Source organism: Glycine max, chromosome 5 (assembly GCF_000004515.6).
Source record: "Glycine max cultivar Williams 82 chromosome 5, Glycine_max_v4.0, whole genome shotgun sequence".
Taxonomy (NCBI): Eukaryota; Viridiplantae; Streptophyta; class Magnoliopsida; order Fabales; family Fabaceae; genus Glycine; species Glycine max.
In genome coordinates this window covers 33,600,015-33,622,621 of record NC_038241.2, presented here as the reverse complement: position 1 = coordinate 33,622,621, position 22,607 = coordinate 33,600,015, and the positions used below count along the sequence as shown (strand labels likewise).

The 22,607-nt window shown below is 34.2% G+C and overlaps 2 protein-coding genes, 1 long non-coding RNA gene and 2 pseudogenes across 3 annotated transcripts; all 5 read left to right on the top strand.

Moving 5' to 3' along the window:
- The first annotated feature begins 521 nt into the window (after positions 1–521).
- On the top strand, positions 522–5,977 carry LOC100785111 (probable inositol transporter 2). Its single transcript, XM_003524821.5, has 6 exons — positions 522–723; positions 1,017–1,087; positions 3,212–3,547; positions 4,232–4,339; positions 4,435–5,028; positions 5,225–5,977. Exons 1-6 carry the CDS (start codon positions 591–593, stop codon positions 5,693–5,695), a joined length of 1,713 nt encoding a protein of 570 aa, XP_003524869.1. The 5' UTR covers positions 522–590; the 3' UTR covers positions 5,696–5,977.
- Positions 5,978–7,537: 1,560 nt separating this feature from the next.
- Positions 7,538–10,226, top strand: LOC100817878 (probable inositol transporter 2; annotated as a pseudogene).
- A 2,031-nt stretch (positions 10,227–12,257) lies between these two features.
- On the top strand, positions 12,258–14,652 carry LOC100784587 (pentatricopeptide repeat-containing protein At2g37230). The gene has a single exon (XM_003524820.5). It carries the CDS (start codon positions 12,328–12,330, stop codon positions 14,527–14,529), a length of 2,202 nt encoding a protein of 733 aa, XP_003524868.1. The 5' UTR covers positions 12,258–12,327; the 3' UTR covers positions 14,530–14,652.
- Positions 14,653–15,187: 535 nt separating this feature from the next.
- On the top strand, positions 15,188–16,447 carry LOC106798739 (uncharacterized). Its single transcript, XR_001388441.2, has 2 exons — positions 15,188–15,527; positions 15,659–16,447. It is a non-coding gene; the product is annotated as an uncharacterized lncRNA (long non-coding RNA).
- A 3,034-nt stretch (positions 16,448–19,481) lies between these two features.
- Positions 19,482–20,448, top strand: LOC106798738 (F-box protein CPR1-like; annotated as a pseudogene).
- The last annotated feature ends 2,159 nt before the right edge of the window (positions 20,449–22,607 follow it).

The following is a 22,607-nucleotide window of genomic DNA, read 5'->3' as shown; positions in this document are numbered from 1 at the left end:
ATAAGATATAAGTAAAAAAAATAATTAATATCACATTAAAATAATAATTTTTTACCCTTAATTATAAGAGATATACTAATAAAAAATGAGTTAATGATGATAATGTTAATTTTATAATATATTATTCTTTTTAATATATTTATTAATTTTTTTATTTTTGTAAAACAATTTAACTACGACAATTATAAAGGGACAAAGTATTAAATAAATGCTTATAGAAATGATTAATAGGCGCTATATAAATAGCAGTCAATAAATCAACGAATATTTATTATATTAAAATAAAAATATATAACTTTTATCGAAGCATTAATTACTATTATTAATAAATGAATGAATAAATTTATTATTCAGTGTACTAAAAATAAAAGTATTTAATACTACATCGAAAGAAAAAAAAAACACCATTCAATGAAATTGATTGTTGACGCTTTATCGTGTAGCGAGTGAAGTGCGGGCGGGTACTGACTAACGTCGAAACCGAGGTTTCCTCTATAAATTCGGCACCTCCTTACTCCTAACTCATTTTCATACTCGTCTCTCATTTTCTCACCCTGTTTTTTTCTAACAACGACCATTGTTATTTCTACATGGAAGGAGGAGTACCTGATGCCGATGTCTCTGCCTTCAGTGAATGCCTCTCTCTCTCATGGAAGAATCCCTATGTCCTTCGCCTCGCTTTTTCTGCAGGAATCGGTGGCCTTCTTTTTGGCTATGACACCGGTAAATCAAATCAAACCTTTCAATTCTTTCTTCTTCTTCTTCATTTTTTTTTTTATCTATCGGATTAGGTTTAACAAAAGAGACTATTTGTCAGCATCCCACGACTACTCATGTTTAAATCTCAAACAGAATAGGTCTCAGTATTTTAATATTCAACCGTGTTTCAAACAAAATTGACTTTTGTCACCAAAAGACAATACTTTTGAAAAAACGCAATATTTTTTTCATTCCTATGTTTTGCTCTTATTTGTGTGTGCATTTGGCGATTGATCGGTGGGTGTGTATTTTTGCAGGGGTGATATCTGGAGCTCTTTTGTATATAAGGGATGAATTCACCGCGGTAGATAGGCAGACTTGGCTTCAGGTAAATTAATGCATGCTTTTCACCCCTAAATCCCAAGAGTCAAAAAAACAAAATAATGAAACCTTCTCGTCCTTCATACAATTAAATTAATAATTACATCCCCACTCTTTCTTCGATGAAATTTTATCTCCTCATACATTGTTTTCAGTTACAACTTCACAGGTTGCACGCAAAAACAAAACGCATGGTTTTGTGCATTCATACTACTTTGTCAAACGACCTTTATCCATGTTTCGCAAAATTTGCATGCTTTTCGTTGATATTGTCATTCGTATAGCTAACTTTTAAACCCGATTATATAAATTTATCTCTTTTTTTACTATCTCTTATCTTAATTTCTTATGAATCATTGTAAGGATTTGAGGTATTTACACCATTACTCTTTACGAAAAAGTTCAATTTTTTTATTTACCCTTTTTCTGATTTCAGTCATGAATTTTGTTTGATCGTCTATTTGGCGAATATTGGATTAGTTTGTCTTCTTCTTCATTTTTGTTCGGTCGTCACTATAAATGCGTTACTGAAACTTTTAGTTGGTAATTAATTATGGCATGTGACCCTCTCACTTTTTTTATTTTGAGATTCTGTTTTATTTAATAATTATTTTGACTTAATATATCTCAAGATCCGGTTTGATCTGTTTTACTTTATATATTTTTATTTGTTTCTACGTTTTTACACATGTCTTTTTGTTTGTTTGTTATTCTCTTCTTTTTCGGATTTGAAAACAGCCCACAAATTGACAAATGTTTTTATTTATTTATTTTGCCAAACCATGACATATTCTCAAACTGCATCATCATCCATCTATTCATAAAAAAAGCAAAGGCAGCAACTTAACATATAAAATAGATGGGACCCAGTGATCACTGAAAGTAAACAAGAAACATTAATGTTAAAACCCAAAGGTGTTGATGCATTAGCCTTAACTGGAAGTATCACTTTAGTTAAAAATGGACTAATTAGGTGGGAGGAATATTACACGATTATAAAAAAAGTAAATTAATGTTAAGTATTTGCAATTTTATTTTGGAAAGAATAATTGTCCAATTAATGATTTAGATCTCCTGTATTTTCATATAAAGAAATTATTTATTGTTATATTTGACAAAAAGCCTTTTTTTTTCTTTTGTCAATTTGATTTGAATTTGTACTGGGCTTATATATAGATATGTATGAAATTTAAGGTAATTATATATAGACTCAATTTTTTTTAAAAAAGTGATATTTTGTGGTTGATTTACGATATAATTTTTTTTATAGGGACAATGTTTTACCTTATTTTACAAAAAGAGATTTTCTTCAAAAAAAAACTTTTATTTTCAGTACACTACAGTGTAATGAATTAAATTTTATTCCTTAAACTATACGTTAAGTGCACACGTCACTTAAATCCTAAAATTATGAAAAGGTTAAATAAAAGAAGAAAAAAATACCAGAGAAATAAGAGAGAAGGAAAAATTCTCTTTAATAGGGAAAAAGCCTTAGCACTTTTTCTTTTCTCACTTTAGGAGAAACAGGGTTGAGAAGAATAATTTTTTACGTCTTTCTTAGAATTCCTTTGCCATCATTTTCAATTCATCATTATTAAAAATGGCATAATTTTTTCACTCAAGAGAATCTCTCTTTTTTCCACAGATTTTTCTCTTATATCAATATTCAAAATGCAATTTTTTCACCACTTTCTTTTACGAAGATTATTTTTTATTTCAATCTAAACAATTTATATAAGGATTTGGTTCTTCTAAAATGTGCTATAATGCTTAATTAACTGGTAATATTTTGATAAACGATACGTCAGATAAACTCCTAAGGTGGTTAAAATTAGATTTTAGTCAATGGTTCCTACAATTAATTATCATGGGTATAATACAGAACATTTTTCCCTCGATGTTCTGGGTTTGAAGCACAAGTTCCTCAAAATATCATGTGTTAACGAACTACTTGTAGAAATTTGTGAAACCGTGCAGGGTTTTCTTTCGATGTTGATTTGAATTATAAGCATTTATGCACATATTGTGCAAGTCAAATTGTTATGGCTTGATTTTGACACACCTTGTGTTCAAATCAAAGATCTTTTATTTAATAAAATATGTACTATGTTGTGCCTTTAAAAAATTTCAGGAAGCTATAGTGAGTACAGCAATTGCAGGAGCAATAGTAGGTGCTGCAGTGGGTGGATGGATGAACGATCGATTTGGAAGAAGAACATCAATCCTTTTAGCTGATATCCTCTTTTTAATTGGGTCAGTTATAATGGCTGCTGCACCTAGCCCTGGTGTTCTCGTCCTGGGTCGAGTTTTTGTTGGCCTTGGTGTTGGAATGGCTTCAATGGCATCTCCTTTGTACATTTCTGAGGCTTCCCCCACCAAAGTTCGAGGAGCCCTTGTAGCTCTCAACAGTTTCCTCATCACCGGTGGACAATTTCTCTCCTACCTCATCAACTTGGCTTTCACTAAGGTCATCCCAATCTTCTCTTTTACTTTGTGTCCATAACAGATACTATATTCCAAATGGAATTGGCATGGCTTATTAAGTATGTGTCTTTAGGTTCCATGTATTGACGGATCTAACATCTGAGAGTAAATTATTTTAAAAAAACAAATTTAATACATAAAAATGAGAAAATGATTTAAACACATAGAAATAAGAGATGTTAAATATAAAATTTTAAAATAAATACATACAATTTTATTAAAACTAGAGAACAACAGCGAAAAAAATAGTAAAGAGAAATAAAGAAAGTGTTTGAGAGAGAAAAAAAATGAACCTCATTACACCCGTAATTGACACTTGGCAAAACAAATTGATGGCTGAATAGTTTTAATATATTGATAAGGGGTGTATTTGTTTATTTTCAATGATAATAAGTTAAGGGATTCAAATACATGTATAAAATATAAAATTTTAAGAAAAAGAGGAGGATGCATTTATCCACACTCTAACAAGCATAGGTCCGCCACTGTATATATCTCAAGAGATTAGTATCTGGTAATCGGCTAGGATGTCCTAGGCAAAATAAAAAATGGAATTTGCATTACAAATTTGCAATCCATGCTTGTGTGTTGTTGAATTTCTTTTAAAAAAAGGCATTGTTTTCTTGTGATATGGTCATAGAATTTTGTTAATTTTTAATTTATTCAGGCGCCGGGTACATGGAGGTGGATGCTTGGAGTGGCTGCGGCACCTGCTATAATACAAGTGGTGTTAATGTTCACGCTCCCAGAATCACCACGTTGGCTGTTCCGAAAGGTGAGTTAATTCATAATACATCTTACATTTTTTGTTATCTTTGTAAGAATTAGATCTTTTTGTGTTTATAAAATCTGTCTCCCTTTATGTAACAGGGAAAGGAGGAGGAAGCAAAAGCAATATTGAGGAAAATTTATCCACCCAATGATGTTGAAGAAGAAATCCAAGCTTTGCATGATTCAGTTGCTACGGAACTGGAGCAGGCAGGATCCTCAGAAAAAATCAGCATAATCAAACTGTTGAAAACCAAGGCAGTGAGGAGAGGTTTGGTGGCAGGAATGGGCCTTCAAATCTTCCAGCAATTCACGGGCATCAACACTGTCATGTACTACAGTCCCACAATTGTTCAGTTAGCTGGTGTTGCATCCAACCAGACGGCAATGCTCCTCTCCCTGATCACTTCTGGGCTTAACGCGTTCGGTTCGATCTTGAGCATATACTTCATTGACAAGACTGGGAGAAAGAAACTTGCTTTGCTTAGTTTGTGTGGCTGTGTTGTAGCCTTGGCCCTTTTAACATTCACTTTCCGCCAAACCGAAACTCATTCTCCAATGATTAGTGCGGTTGAGACCGCTCATTTCAACAACACCTGCCCTGGTTTCAGCCAAGCTGTGAATGCTAATGAATGGGATTGCATGAAGTGTCTAAAGGCAGAATGTGGCTTTTGTGCATCCGACGTCTCTAGCAACGTAAGTCAAATATAATGTTTCGATACTAAGAGTGTCTAGCTCAGTTGGTTGAACAATGTGTGAATTATTATAAACCTCCTGATACCTATTTTTGATTTTTACAGATAAAAAAATGAATTTCTCCGTATACAGTAGTAATTATTGAATTCATTGATATGCTTGTTCTTACGTTAGTGTCTATTACATGTGCATGCAGCGCTTACCTGGCGCATGTTTGATTTCTAATGATGCTACAAAGGGTATGTGTCAAAAAGAACATAGAGCATGGTACACACAAGGATGTCCTAGCAAAATTGGGTGGCTTGCAATAGTGGGACTTGCACTGTACATCATATTCTTCTCACCAGGGATGGGAACTGTTCCATGGGTTGTCAATTCTGAAATCTATCCTCTGAGGTACCGTGGAGTATGTGGAGGAATTGCTTCTACAACATGTTGGGTTTCAAACCTCATTGTTTCGCAGTCCTTCTTGACTTTGACCGTGGCTATTGGGACAGCATGGACATTCATGTTATTTGGGTTTGTTGCTCTCGTTGGCATCTTATTCGTTCTCATCTTCGTGCCAGAAACTAAGGGAGTTCCAATTGAAGAAGTTGAGCAGATGCTGGAGGAAAGAGGTCTGCACTTCAAGTTTTGGGAGAAGAGGAGTCCTACCCAGAAGGCTTGATTAAGTTTGATTAGATCTTTGTCGAAAGAGTAATATTTCGCACCACTTGACTCTTACCCGTGATGTGAGATAATTATGGTTTCTTCTAAGGTTAAGTAGTGAAGAGGAATATGTTTAGATGTTTTCTAGCTTTTGTTTGTAGTTTTTTTTTCTCTCTTAAGATTTGCTGTTTTATTGCAGTTAGTGTTTGGCTACTGGCTAGTATGTTTTTATGAAATCCTAAAGGATGAACAATGAGTAATATATAATGATGATAAATTGTATGTAATGAGTGTTCAGTCATCAGCATTATTATGTGTTTTATTTCATAATGCAAAACTAACTGTTGCGTTCAATTGAGGTATTAACAAATTGCCATTTTCCAGATATCAGTGAAAGTTCTAAATTTTGACATTTTGAGAATTAATAGATAAAATAGAAATAGTTTTCGCTCTTAATTTTTCTAAAGAAACTCACAAAACACCTTCAATGAGTGACTTTTCTCCCCATCACAGTTTATCACAGTTGGGCTTGAAATTGAGATCTTATCTGAAGAATTTGAATTTGATACTACTAACGCAATATTGATGCCCTTCAAATATGAACAAGTGAGTAAATAAAATTGAATTTTTCTAAAATTTTGAAAACAAGAAAAGATGTTGAGAAATCGGGTTGGCTATGTAACACTAACACCCAACCTAATTAACTAATCTAGCTTCAACACTAATATGTACAAACTTTAAAATAAATTTCCCCCATTATAGCTTCACAAAACATTCCATTATTAGAGTGGAGCAATTCTTACTTGGTCACAATGTGTTTGTCTTTTCTTCTTCTCCTAAACTCACTCTGATTCGCTGCCCCTACTCACTTTCCAAGGACTTCTTACACGAGTTGGTGGAGTCCATTTTCCATATATGGCTCTGTGCATTGAAGCAGTAACAACTATAAACGACCCCGCTTTGATCAAGTATGGAGGGATGAGTCCCTGAAGCTGATTGCTCTGCTTTCAAAGAGTGTCTTTCTCTTTCAAAGAACAACCCTTATGTCTTCGCCTTGCTTTTTCTGCTGGAATTGGAGGCCTTCTCTTTGGCTATGACACTAGTAATACTATAAAGTATATCATCATATCATAATGGTTTATGTCTCTTCGCTTATTATTTTTACTTTTCTAACTTACTGAGACTAAGACACCCATTTCACTACTTATGTGTCTGTTTTGAAAGTCTTTGACCTTTTATGGGAATGTATAGGTGTGATATCTGGGGCACATTTGTATATCAGAGAAGATTTCAAAGATGTGGACAGATAGACTTGGCCTCAGGTAATGCTTGTGGCTACAACTCCTAATGAAGTTTGGTTTTTGATAATCAATTCTCAAGAGTCCCAGCAATTCCCATTTGACCTTCATCTTTGTGTTTATTTAATTATTTGGTAGGCACAAGCCAAAGAAGCTGGATTAGAAACCCAGTAGTTAAGTTTTCCCATTTTAAAATTGCATATATTAATTCAAGCATATTAGTTAGTTGCAACTTTGTTAAATAGGATAAACTACACCACCTTTTGAGGTTAATATGAGTTTGTGACTCTAAAATTTTTTACACTGTTAGAAATCAATGCATATATGATAATGTGTGATTATAATGTGACAGTAAAAAACCTTTACATTCTAAGAGAGACGTTTGGAGAGGCTCCAAGACTTGAGGATGTGCTGAAATTTGTTCAAATACATGTATAACTTGATATTGTTAATAATTATAAAATGGTAATAAACAGTAGAGCTTGATTGTGACTAAACAGAAAGCCATAGTGAGTAGGGCACTTGTTGGTGTCATCATAGGAGCTTCTGTTGGTGGATGGATGAATGACCGTTTTGGAAGAAAAATAACAATCCTTTATGCAGATGCACTCTTCTTTGCTGGTTCTGTCATCATGTCTGTAGCTCCTAACTCGGCCGTTCTCGTCTTTGGTCGAGTTTTCTTAGGCCTTGGTGTTGGAATGGCATCAATGACATCCCCCCTTTACATTTCAGAGGCTTCTCTAACTAGAGTTCGAGGAGCCCCTGTAAGTCTGAATAGTTTCCTCATCACTGGGGGACAATTCCTTTCCTACATTGACAACTTGGGCTTCACCAGGGTAAGAACCTATGCTATACTTGTTCAACAGCTTTTCTTCCTACTATTTTGATGTACATTCACATAAAAAATGCCTTAGGACAATGTTTAAACTTTATACTTTATACTTCACATGTTACTTCATGTTATTTACATTAGACAGATGCTAATCAGTGCTCTTAAAATAATGATTAAAGAACTCAAAGTAAAAATATTTTTATTGAGACCCATAAAATTATATTGTTTATGATCTTTTTTGTGTTTTCTTATGATTCTCTCACTAAATATTTTTTCTTTTAATTCCTTAACCAATATGCTAATAATTAGGCGAAAGGAATTTGTTAGCAAAACCATTTACATTATCTAATTTATTAATCAAATCCAGGATTTTATTCGTGAGATAATTGATGATATGATAACAGAATTTGTGGTATCATTTTCGTTTTTTAGGGGAAAGGAACATGGAGGTGGATATTATGAATAGCAGCAATACCTGCCTGCTGCACTACAACTTTTGCTATTTCTTCCAGAATCACCCCGTTGGCTATTCCGAAAGGTCAGTGATTTAAACAAAACTTAAATACAGTATAAAAAGTACTATGCAACTGCTATTAGTACTATTATCCAATCAAAATTGGTACTTCATTTCAGTAATTGCTGTCAATTTTAGCCACCAAAATAAAAGCAATTTGAAGTGTGAATTTTGATTGGAGAACAAAAAACCAATAGAACGCATGATATATATTCTAAGATACACACTATTAGTGGTATTTCTTTTTCTTTTTAATTATTTCAACGTGTAACAGGGAAAGTAAGAAGAAGGTATACAAATTGAGGAAGATTTACCCAGAAGGGGAAGTTGAGGCTGAGATTCAAAATTTGAGGGAATCAACTGAAATGGAAATTACGGAAGTAGAAGCTGGTGAAGGTTGGGTGAGCCTTGGAAAAATGCTTAAAATCACATGTGAGGAGAGGTTTATATGCTGGGATGGGCATAGTCTTTTCCCAACAGTTTGTGGGTATCAACACAGTCATGTACTACAGCCCCACACTATAGTTCAGTTAGCTGGTTTTGCCTCTAATCAGGTAGCAATGCTTCTGTCACTCATCCCTTGTTCTTCTTACTGTCGTTTTCCCCCAGACCAAGATTTCCTCCCCATTGATTGACCCAACTGAAACAACTCCCTTCAATGGCACTTGCTCTGGTTACACTGCAGCTACCAACCGTGATCAATGGGATTGCAAGACTTGCCTTAAAGGTTCTAAAAAATGTGGCTTCTGTGCTGCCTCAGATAAGGTGAATAAAAGAATGTTGATCATTATTAAACATTTCAATAATCATGTAACATTATTAATCACTTTTAAAACATATTTAAGCATTAGTGCCACAAGTGCATATTTATAAGCCGTGGGAATCGAAGACAATATCAAGGGGATTTATAGCAACTCAAGCACCTTATTTAACCAATTAATGTAGATCGCTTTGACGTTTATTTACTCTTAATCCAGAATAAAAAAAAAATTACTCTTAATCACTTGTGAGGTAAAATTGACCAATAGTAAACATTTCAATAACCTCACAACACTGTTAGTATCACTAAACAACCACATTTATTTGACTGTGAAGTAAAATTAACCACACTTACTGAGAGGTGGAGAATTCACAGCTATACAAATTTCATTACTTGATAAAAAAAATTGGTTTTTCATATCATTTTTTAAATATTAGAAGATGTTAATGATATTGATTCATGTTGGTTCTTACTCTGGTATCAACTGTTCTACAGCTAAAACCTGGTGCATGTTGGGACTATGACAACAACTCGGAGAATCATTGTACTTCACAACACAGGGATTGGTACTCCAAAGGATGTCCTAGCAAAACTGGATTTGTTGCAATAATAGGCCTAGCACTCTACATCATGTTCTTCTCACCTGGAATAGGAACTGTTTCATATGTTATCAACTATGAGATATACCCTTTGAGGTTTAGAGGAGTATGTGGAGGAATGGCATCCACAGCAGTTTGGGTGTCTAACCTTATATTGTTTGCCAGTCCTTCTTATCCGTAACTGAAGCTATTGAGACTGAATACTCATTCATGGTTTTTGGAATAATTAGTTTAATAGCCATTATCTTTGTCCTTGTTTTCGTGCCAGAAACCAAGGGAGTTCCAATGGAGGATATAGAGAGGATTCTGGAAGAAAGATCTCTCCACTTGAAGTTTTGGCAGAATTAGCTGGTTTTTTTTCCATATATAGTCCTCTTCTTTATTATTAATTTTCGTCTTCCATCACATGAATGTTACACCATTTTGTAATATAATCCATTAATTTATGCGGATATAAATATAAATGGGGTGTGAACTAAGAGAATATGAAATATTCATTTCTCTTTTCGCGTAGGAGCATTGTTTGAAGTTCAACAATGACAGTGTTCATGAGAGAATAATATTTGTTAGTTTATATTATTTCTGGTCAATAAGAAATAAGTTATAATGTAAAAATAATGTTTTTTTTTTAATTTAACTTGTTTCTTATAAACAGGAGATAATATTTTACATGTAGAAATTTATTTATTTGTAATACATTCTTTGCATTTTTTGTTTAAGGAAAAAGTTATATAGGAATGGTGTAGATAAAAACGGTTTCATTATTATTTTGGTACTCTTCTTATTTTTTCAAAATTAAAAGGGAAAGGAATAATATTCTAGTAGTCAAGACGTTGTTGATGTGCAAAGACTAATCAATGAGACATTGGAATTTAATTGAACAATAGCTATTTATAATTGTCTCTCACAATTTTCTCGTGACTTGATTTTTTATTTTATTTTCTGAATTCTTTTATATTAATAAAATAATATAGAAATATCACCCATAAAAGAAAAAACTATAAAAGAAGTTGAACCACACTAGGCTAACAAAACCTATTGCATGCTCTTGAAAATCAAGCATGGTAGGTTTTTGCTAAAAGTCCAATCCAAAATAATTGTTTCAGTTTAGCATGCTTGGAAGCCAAACATGCCAAGTTCTGCTACTAAGATTCAAACTTGATTAGGAATCAAGGGTGTTTTTGTATGAAGTATTGTTACAACCATGTCCTTTCAATCTAAATAAGTTTGTTTTTTTTTTTTTAATCGTCCGATTAAAAAGGAAAAAATGACCTTGATTGATTCGGAGATAAATAAAGTGTGGACAAGAATTGTTTTCATAAAGAATTAAACTCAAGTATTATCGAAACAATTTAACCTTAATTTTAGTATATTAATCATTTATGCTCAATCACTTAGTTAAACTAGTGAATTTGAAGAAATGAAACACATGTCATATAGATATAATTGTTGGGACTTAGTCTTATATAGGGTTAGGTATATGGGTCTCCCTAACCCGTTTAAAGCATATGTTGCTCACAAATCAAATAAACTCAATCTACAACTTAAATGAATTTAAATTTTTTGTTTGTGTTAGTCTTGTAGTCTCAGCTACATAGGTCGGCCCACATATCTTAGTTAAAATTGTGAGAACTAATACCATAGATAGTTAAAATTGTAGTGATTAAAAGTAACATTACATTGATGAGAGATCAAGAACTAGTAATAAGCATAATGCAACTAAAATTAAAAGAAACTTTTTTAACAATAAATTTCACATTTCAATGTTACTTTAAAAAATTTACACTTAAAGTGAATTTAAGTGAGTTTCTTAATCTCATTCAAGAGTGGTATGTTCTTAAATTCCTTGTCAATATGTCAAACTTACTACTTATTTTTTATATTTGCTTCCTCAAATATAAGCTGAACAATTAGATAAAAACATAATCTACAAATCAAAGACGGTTAAACATAAGATTAATTTAAAAGTTACCTGAAAAGAAATGAATGCTCTTTTTACTAAAAAAAAATGTGATAATCTAAAAACAAAAGTTTTATCAAAATTTAAATTTAAACTAATTTTTTTTATTTTTTGAATTTTAAAAATGTGGTCCAATTAAACTACAAAGTAAAATCATATGAACAACTTTTTAATATTGAAATTTTTTTCGTTATTTATAGATTTAAATATTTTTTAGTCTATGTAACATATCACTTTTTTATATTTCAATCCTTATAAAATTTCTTTCTTTTACTTTGTTCCTTGTTGTTTTGTTACTTTCCTTAAAAATATGTTCATTTTTTATTTCTACTTTTTTAATATGTGAATAATTTGTTTTAGTCTTTATAATTAAAAAAAACTTAAAATGAACAAAATATTATAAAGACCAAATAATAGATATATTAGAATGACTAAAGCAAAATAATTAAATTTTACAAAAATCATTTTAAAAAAACTTCACAAAAAAGTAGTAAATTATAAGAACTGAAAATATATTTAAGATATATTTATATTATAATAAACAAAAAATTAGAATAAACAAAAAAGTGTGAGAAAAAAAAAAAAGTCGAGTCTAGTGTTAGTTTCAGGTTAGTTTCTGAACTCTTAAACCCTAGTGTCTTGACTGGCGCTGCTACATACATCACTCCCTCCGCTCTCTCCCAATCCCATGGCTCTGCTTTTCAATTCCAAGCTTCTCCGATGGAGACTCTCTCTCCATCCAAACCCTATCTCCGCCTTCTCCACCGCCGAAGCTCTCTCCGACCACGACCACCCTCCTCTCCCCTCCCCGCAGCCCCAACCCCCACCCATTGTTCCCCCTCGCGAGCACAATCTCGAACTCACCATCTGCAAGATGATGTCCAACCGCGCGTGGACCACGCGCCTCCAAAACTCCATCCGCTCCCTCGTCCCTGAATTTGACCCTTCCCTTGTCTACAACGTCCTCCACGGCGCCGCCTCGCCGGAGCACGCGCTTCAGTTCTATCGCTGGGTCGAGCGCGCCGGCCTCTTCACCCACACCCCGGAAACCACCCTCAAGATCGTCCAAATCCTCGGCCGATACTCCAAGCTCAACCACGCGCGCTGTATCCTCTTCAACGACACGCGCGGCGGCGTCTCACGCGCCGCCGTCACCGAGGACGCCTTCGTCTCCCTCATTGACAGCTACGGCCGCGCCGGGATCGTCCAGGAGTCCGTAAAACTTTTTAAGAAAATGAAGGAGCTCGGCCTGGACCGCACCGTGAAATCCTACGACGCGCTTTTCAAGGTCATTCTCCGCCGCGGACGCTACATGATGGCGAAGAGGTACTACAACGCGATGCTCCTCGAGGGCGTGGATCCCACGCGCCATACCTTTAATATTCTGCTTTGGGGTATGTTTTTGTCGTTGAGATTAGACACTGCTGTTAGGTTTTACGAGGATATGAAGAGTAGGGGTATTTTGCCTGATGTTGTGACTTATAACACTTTGATTAATGGGTATTTTCGGTTTAAGAAAGTGGATGAGGCTGAGAAGTTGTTTGTGGAGATGAAAGGGAGGGATATTGTTCCTAATGTGATTAGTTTCACCACCATGTTGAAGGGGTATGTTGCGGCTGGGCGGATTGATGATGCTTTGAAGGTTTTTGAGGAGATGAAGGGCTGTGGGGTTAAGCCGAATGTGGTGACTTTCTCCACACTGTTGCCGGGGCTGTGTGACGCTGAGAAGATGGCAGAGGCAAGGGATGTGTTGGGGGAGATGGTGGAGAGGTACATTGCACCAAAGGATAATGCTTTGTTTATGAAGATGATGAGTTGCCAGTGTAAGGCTGGGGACTTGGATGCGGCTGCAGATGTGCTGAAGGCGATGGTCAGGCTGAGCATTCCGACTGAGGCTGGGCATTATGGTGTGTTGATTGAGAGTTTTTGCAAGGCAAATGTGTATGACAAGGCGGAGAAGTTGTTGGACAAGTTGATTGAGAAGGAGATTGTGTTGCGGCCGCAGAATGATTCTGAGATGGAGCCTAGTGCTTATAATTTGATGATCGGGTATTTGTGTGAGCATGGGCGGACTGGTAAGGCGGAAACTTTTTTCCGCCAGTTGTTGAAAAAGGGGGTGCAGGATTCAGTTGCTTTTAATAATTTGATTCGAGGGCATTCGAAGGAAGGCAACCCTGATTCTGCTTTTGAGATTATGAAGATCATGGGGAGGAGAGGGGTTGCTAGAGATGTGGATTCCTACAGGTTGCTTATTGAGAGTTACTTGAGAAAAGGGGAGCCGGCTGATGCTAAAACAGCTTTGGATGGCATGCTTGAGAGTGGGCATCTACCGGAATCGTCACTTTATAGGTCGGTTATGGAGAGTTTGTTTGATGATGGCAGGGTCCAAACTGCTAGCAGAGTAATGAAGAGTATGGTGGAGAAGGGGGCGAAGGAGAATATGGACTTGGTTTTGAAGATATTGGAGGCCCTTCTCCTGAGGGGTCATGTGGAAGAAGCTCTGGGACGAATTGATTTGCTTATGCATAATGGGTGTGAGCCTGATTTTGACCATCTTTTATCTGTTCTTTGTGAGAAAGAAAAGACAATTGCTGCTCTCAAACTGTTAGATTTTGTTCTTGAAAGAGACTGTATCATAGATTTTTCAATCTATGATAAGGTTTTAGATGCTCTCTTAGCAGCAGGGAAGACACTCAATGCTTATTCCATTTTATGTAAAATTCTGGAGAAAGGAGGATCAACAGATTGGAGCAGCCGTGATGAGCTGATCAAGAGCCTTAATCAGGAGGGGAACACAAAACAAGCAGATGTTTTGTCAAGAATGATCAAGGGAACAGATGGACGTACCTTAAGGAGAGGAGGAAAGAGAAAAGCTACTGTATCCACGTAGTTTGCTCTCTCTTCATTTTCTTTTTTGTGTTTTAGAGGTGAGAGAGGTATTACTCCTTTTTGTTTTGGTTGTAATAAGTTACCATATGAGGAAGAGAATTCATGAATTGTTCTTTATTTCAAATCCAAATTTGCAACTCCTGTGTTCTGAGTCTTCTGACTGACTCCAACATTCTTTTTTGTTTTGGATCAGAGATTTGTTATGACACTCATCACTTGTTTTTTATTTTTACTTTCTTTTTATATTGTTATCAGTATACTTCTATCATGGTCTCCATTTAAGTTTTTTATATTTAACTCAATTCTTTCAAATAATGTACCTGAGTAATTGGAACTGAACTGTAGTTTTCAATCAAACTTTTCTCGAGTTTACAGGATTTTGAATCTTTGGATTTCTCTTTTATTTTGCTTTTCAAATCCTGTTTTGCCATGTTGAATCCATCTCGTTACAAGAACTGCTGTCATCAACCTATCCTGCTGTGCTGACAATACAACCTCCGGCCACCTGGCGGTATTCATTTTTTAGTCCTGCTTTCTACAGCTACTGGACTTCTGTTTTGCAGGTTCTATAAACTCAGAAGTTGTTCTGTTCACAAGCTAAGAAAATCTGGGTGCGGAGATAATTGCATCTTCCATAATTTTTGAGAAATTAGGTATTGTTTATGAACTAAGCAGGATGACATCAGACTTCCATTTGATTTCTAATTTCTTCCCTTCTCAGTTTTTGTCATGTTTTTTCTGCAATAATTCCTTATATGAATTTAATTTATTTTCTGATTACTGTTGTTCCAATTTCTATATGATGGTATACCTAGAATGTCTTACATCCAGATTTGGTTGGCTTGGACTGATTCGCCTTGCCTAAGTTGTCTGAATCACACATGTTTAGTGTTTACTTGTAGGTACGTCTGATCCCACAAGTTTCACGATGCCTTCTGATCCTGTGTGGAACTATCGGGGAAACTTGTTAAAAATGCTGGAATTGGTAGTCTTCCACAGGTTGGGCTCCTGCCACGCTCACTGGTTGAACAGTGCAACCAACAAGTATTTTACGTAATTTGTGCTTATTGTCTTCCATGAATTTCAATCCTCTCAGTTTGTCTGCCTGTTCTTTGTTTTCTCTCACACAGGTGGTCCAAACCTCTCTGTTCTTTGTTGTTCTCAGTTGAAACTTACATCGATCCCTTACTGAAAACCTCATGCCAAAACAAAGTCACTAAACTGGAAGGGAACTTCCATCGCGGAGCAAAACGAAGGAAACTTACATCAATCCTGTTCTGAAAACCACATGTCGGAACAATTTAGTTAACCAAAGTAGAAGCTTCCAATGGCTTATCCATTGTCATCATGGAAGAATAATTTTGCAGCTAAGAGCCAACTAATAGCATGTCAGCATACAATAATTTCCGGTAATTGCATTCTCAGAAGATGTCTAAAACCCAAAGCAAGGGATTCAAGTCATCTTATGCTATTCGTATTGAGAGGTTGCAGAATATTTGACGGTTGTGAAGATAATAATGGCATGTTAAATTTCCTTTGCGGATGCTTTTACTGTGCCAGTTCACTCATTGACTAGGGGTTAGAGTACCTTCTATAGGTGTTTTTGCATGCATGTGGGACTAGCAACTTTTCATCTCCGTCAATAGAATCAGTTAGATCTCATGGGCCTCTGGACAAATATTCAAACGGACCAAGTGTCATAATAGATAAGGTAGACGAAGTGGCTAATGGAGTTGCATCATTGCTGGTCTTGGATTCCTTTAGAATTAGATATATCAGTGGACTTTCTAATTTCTCATTTTAGTTGTACAACCACGTAGGACTCTTGTTTCTGCGGAATACGGATATGTTCGTTTTTTCGCAAGTTACAATATTTCTTTTTCCCTTTTTCACAATCGACAGTTAGACAATTGAACTTATGACACATTGCAAGGTTTATAATGAACATGGAAACTCCTAATGTCCCCTCAAAAGACAAGTTTGCAATGTTGACTACCCGTGTCCTGTAAGCAAGGTATATTAAAATATTTGGGATTAGTGTTTTATTTGCAAAGAACGCTCCGTTTTATTGCAGTTAGTGCTAATAATACAAGTTCAGTATTAGATCACATGAGATGAGTCAAGGATGCATCAGAGAACATGATAAACATCACGTTTCAAGTGCACTCACAGTTACCCTTGATTCTACTGTATTTACTGTGGATTCCTACCTACATAAAGTATATGAAAATTTTCAGTAGTATTGGCGATTCATGGTCAATTGGTTTGCAACCTAACTGAAATCGAATTGACTTTCACCTCAACTGGTTTGTAACCTAACTGAAATGGAATTGGCTTTCACCTCAATTGGTTTAAAAAGAAAAGAGAAAAGAAATGCATTGTTGCATAAAAGTGGTTTGGTTAACTGAATTATTTTTACAAAATCAATGCGATTAATGGAATTGGTTTTCACTTGAATCAACTTATTTTTTATTTTACAAAAAAGAAATTTGAAAGCCAGTTTGATATCAGTTTAGTTCTTAAGGTCAGTTTAAAATTGATTCAAGATTAGTCTGGTTAATCGAATCAATTTTTAAAACTAGATAATAGTTCATAAGTACTAAAGTTTGAGTTTTTCACCGATCTGATTTTTGCACACTCTTATTTTCATGTTATCCTTCCATTCATTTGTGAGATCAATTTCATTTTGCATTTGGTACAGGTATGAAAATTAGATTATTTCAATAATTAATATTATATATATATATATATATATATATATATATATATATATATATATATATATATATATATATATAACTGATTGTTGTTATACTTAATCATAATCAAAATCAAAATCTTTTTTTTGTTTGAATAAGTTACTAATTTGTTGAAAAGTTATTTTAAGATTTATTTTGTTTGGATATAGCCCAAAAAATTAGCTTTTACATAATAAATTATAAAAAAGGGGTATGAAGTTGAAAGGGAAAAAAGTTGTTGGAAAAATTGAGAGTAATTTTAGGAGAGAAAAATTGAAAAAAAATATAAGCTTTAAACTTTAAATTGTTGAAAAACCACAATTTTTCAAAAAAAAAAAAAAAGATTTTGTACCAAATTAAGTTGATGATCCGAAACATACATTTGATGAAAAACATTTTTAAAAAAAAACTAAAATACTCAAATTTATGCTAGTCTAACACATTTAAGTATGTTTGGATTAGAACGCAAGAGCATAACAATAAGACCATCAATGAAGTGAGATTAACCTACATTAGTTGATTCTCGATGGTATACTAGCTTAACCATGTGTTTGAACATGTCATTTTGTGGATCAATCCACTTGTTTAATGAATTCAAAATACTATGTGTTTAAAGTACACATTTAGGTGAAGGATTTAGAAGAAGATGAAATTTGTAATATTTTAATAAGGAACCTTATTTAATTAACAAAAATGAGAGAATTAAAATTCTACTAAAAGTAAAGAATTTTAATTCTTTTTTAGCGACTCGTTCCTTTCTTTCTATTAAAGCTCAAATCGTTCCATCCCAACTCTCACTTTCTTGAAACTTTGAAAGCCTCACTCTCGCTCTTCCACGATGGCAAATACGCATGTTTTCTCTTGATTTAGAGCAATTACTCTCTTAGTGTTACATCTTTTATCTTCATTAGCGAGGGTTTCATTTTTTATTTCGTTAGTTTTTGTTTTGTTTTTTATTTGGTTGTTTCATTTCATTGATTTTCTTTTTGATGTGATAGGGTTTTATCGGCTTCTTGCTCATTATGCTTTTTTGTTGTTGGATTTCAATTTCTTTAGTGTCTCACTCATTTCTTTTTACACAAGTTCGACTCGCTCCTTTCTCACTCTCGCTCGTTGTGACTTTGAAACCTTTGCTATTACTCTTTCATGATGGTGACAACGGGCGTTCTCTCTTGATTTAGAGCAATGACTCTCTTAGTACTTCATTCAAGGTTGGTCTCTTGTCTTCATTATCTAGGGTTTCATTTTTTTATTTTGTTAATTTGTGTTTTGTTTTTTATTTGGTTGTTTAATTTCATTTTTGATTTGATAGGGTTTTGTTGGCATTTTCTCATTGTGCTCTATTGTTGTTGGATTTGTTGTTAGATTTCAATTTTTTTTTTCTAACAACTCACTCTTTTCTCTCTACGCAAGCTCGACTCGCTCTCTTGTGACTTTGAAACCCTCACCCGTGCTCTTTCACGTGGCAAGGACATTCATTCTCTCTTGATTTAGAGCAATCACCCTTTTAGTGCTTCATATAAGGTTGGTCTCTCATCTTCTTTATCTAGGGTTTTTATTTTATTTTATGTGTTCATTTTTAATTGGGTTGTTTGATTTCATGAATTTTATTTTTAATTTGATAGGATTTTGTTGGCTTCTTGCTCATTGTGCTTCTTGTTGTTGGATTTCTCATTGCTTAAAGATCCAGAAAAAAGTATACACCTTATTTGATTTGTGCTTTGTTTAAATATTTTGTAATTTTTGCTTTATGTGTCTAATTTGATTGTGGTTCATATATCCTTTTTTTTATGGCTCTGATTCTATTTGAATACTCTTATTATGATCAATAATGTTTACAATATACTCTGAGAAAATTAAATCCATTTTTATTTTTAATTGCATCTCATTTTGAAATTTCTCGTTCAAACAAATGGAAAGTGCTTATTCAAATTGATTTGTTCAAGTTGATAAGTGATATTTCAATGAAATTTCTAAAGCACTTTTATATAATTAAATTTAAATGACAAAATGATAGTGAATAAACATAAAGTATTTTAATGGTTAAATACTATTAAAAATAAAAATTATATTATAGCTAGAGTTTACTCGAAAATAATAGAAAAGTTGACCCTTTTTAATGACTATTGATATTCTCGTCATTTTAGAACATCGAGCTAGAGAAAGAAACCAACACTCGTGACTGGGTTTGACAGTGGTAGAGAGAAGGAAGAAGATGGTGCTTCTACAGGATTTAATAACTGAAATCATGTTAAGGTTGCCGGTGAAGTCTGTAGTTCGTTTCAAAAGCGTGTGCAAAGCATGACTTTTTCTCATATCTGATCCCCACTTTGCAAAATCACATTTTGAACTAGCTGCAGCACGTGTGGATAGACTTTTGTTCATTGCATCTTCTGCTCCTGAACTCCGGTCCATAGACTTCAATGACTCTGCCTCTGTTGCAGTAACAGTGGAGTTTCCTGGCCCCAAACCGTATTATCACTTTGTTGAAATCATAGGTTCCTGCAGAGGATTTATGCTTTTGCATTGTGTATGCCATCTATGTGTATGGAATCCAACCACAAGTGTCCACAAAATTATACCTTTGTCACCTGTTTTTTTCAACAAGGATATCACATTTTGTACGCTTCTTAGTGGTTTTGGATATGACCCATCAACAGATGATTACTCGGTGCATGCTACAACCCAAAGCAAATCGCGCGGAGATTTTCTCACTCAGAGCTAATGCGTGGAAAGAAATTGAGGGCATCCATTTTCCTTATATCCATTTTTATTATACCAACAACAATCCTGGTAGTTTATATAACCAATTTGGGTCATTCTTGAATGGTTCTATTCATTGGTTGGCTTTTCGTAGTGATGTATCAATGAATGTTATTGTTGTCTTTGATTTGGTAGAAAGAAGTTTTTCAGAGATGCATCTGCCAGTTGAATTTGATTATGACAACCTTAATTTTTGTCATTTGAGGGTACTTGGAGAATCGCCCCATCTATGTGCTGTTTTGGGGTGCAAGCATTCAGTAGAAATAAGGGTGATGAAAGAATACAAAGTGCAGTCATGTTGGACTAAGAGTCTAAGAGTATTGTTATTTGTGCTGATAACTTTGCTATGCGGTACTTCTTTCCAATATGCTCTACAAAAAGTGGTGATATTATTGGAACAAATGTCAGAGCTGGATTGATGAAATGTAATGACAAGGACAACTGCAAGAACATCGAACCTAATGAAATGTAATGACAAGGGACAACTGCAAGAACATCGAACCTAATGAAATGTAATGACAAGGGACAACTGCAAGAACATCGAACCTACTGCGATAGTTCATATCGATCCGAGGTGGCTGTGTATACGGAATCTCTATTTTCACTCCCTTGTGACAGCGAGTGAGCAAGTTGAAGATGATGATCAGCAACAGCGAACAACAAGAATTAGATTGTAAAAATGTTTTTCTGACACCTTTATTATACTTTTGGTACTCATCTTATATTATTATTTGTGACTTCTTTTGGTATTTTAGCTTGAAAAAGTAATAGGCAGAATGAAGAAATTGCTATTTAATCGTTTTGTTTTGTTTTATGATTATTCCAACATGATCTTATTACCGTTTTACTGTTTGCAATTTATATCCTTCTATTCTTCCACATGTTTTTTTTTTTCTTAGCCTTAATAGTGAATTTATTGCATTGCTAGCATGATACGTAGCCAAATTTTAAATTGGGGCAATCTGTTGATAGTTGTCGACACTATTGGTATGAACTGAATACGACTTTAACATTAATGGTGATGTCTAAGTTAGCCTAAGCTACATGACATGTTGTGAAATCAATATTATCAATCTTGACTTCCATGTCAAATTAAAGATGCTTATTTTTATATTCATGTCTTGAATCATGCATAAATTACAACAACTTTTATGAAGAATATTTTATCAAGCTTGAATATGAAGTAGCCAAATAGTGCACCCGAGAGTCAGAAATTACTCTGCCTATTTTAGTAGGTTGAAATGCTACACTAAATACTTACTAATAAAGTTAAAGTAATTAGATTTGTAATGGCTAATTTATTAAAGAATATGAATTTTCTAGTCTGAATGTGGTTCTTTAGGCTCATATTATGTTGGTTCTAAAAATCTAAATCTTAGATTAATGTCTGTGATACCAATAGGGAGGTTATGCATAATGGGGTTATTTTTTTTTTCAATTTAAAGCTTACCAATTTATGAACTCAGTTTTCTCATTATTTTTCCTTGAATATTGCAGTGGGAGTATCAAATTAGTGCCAGCCTAGGTATTAAAATTGGACCATTTGATATCGAAAGGTCCATCTTTTAAAAGAACTCGCCATTAACATTTTACAGTTGCTTAATTCTTTTGTCTTCTTCCTTGCAATTTCCTCCTTTTTTCACAATATTTTTCCCACTCATTGGTAATCAAAGCTTAGGGTGAGTTCCAACTCTCCTTTTCTTGTTCCTTTTGCATCGAATCTTCTAAAATATTAAGCTTTATAATTGCAAAATTATTTAGTCTGTATACCAAAAATAAAATCTATCTGAAAATTATTATGTTTGCTTAATTTTTATAGAAAAATCAATCATCGGCTAGAAAGTTCCCCACAAAATTTTGATTATAACTTTTTCAAATACAAAATAAGTTAATCCTAACATTTACTAATTGCAACGATTATGATGTAGCAGTTGAAGTCAGCTTAGTGTCTAATAAGAAAACAAGTTTGGCACTTTTTGACAGTATTATCGGTTCAGCACAAATGGATTGTGAAGTGTAATTAGATGAGTATATTTGATACACAGAATTGGGGACAATAGTCTGATTTTTCCCGTTTAGTGTGGTGCTGCAGTGGTAATTAAATTTGGATTTGATGCATTGGTTACTACAGGGGGATCTTGGCAGAGCTATTTCTCACTTTGCTTTAAGATTTAGTGGATGTGATTAGTGCATCTGGGGTTATTTAGATTCACCTTATTATATGATTTCTATATTCGGTTGCAGGGGCAACACACATCTGTGGTTATTATCAATTAAGTTTAGGGGCTGGTGTGATTTGTGGGGGAGTCTGGCATTTTTTTTCAAATTCAAAACACATGTATGGTGTGGTTGCATGGAATTCACCCTGTCACAAACATGCTAAAGTCGGTTTGGGCATGTGCAGCTACATCCAAATTTTGATCTATCAGAATAAGCCCAATAAAGCTTTTCGTATATTACTTCATGGTTGTGGAAGTGGTGAGGTTTTGAAGATTGGAACTTGCGTATCTTTTGGAATATAGTGCACTTATGCTACATTGACTTGGGAGTCATATCATTTTCTGCTGGGTGGGTTGAT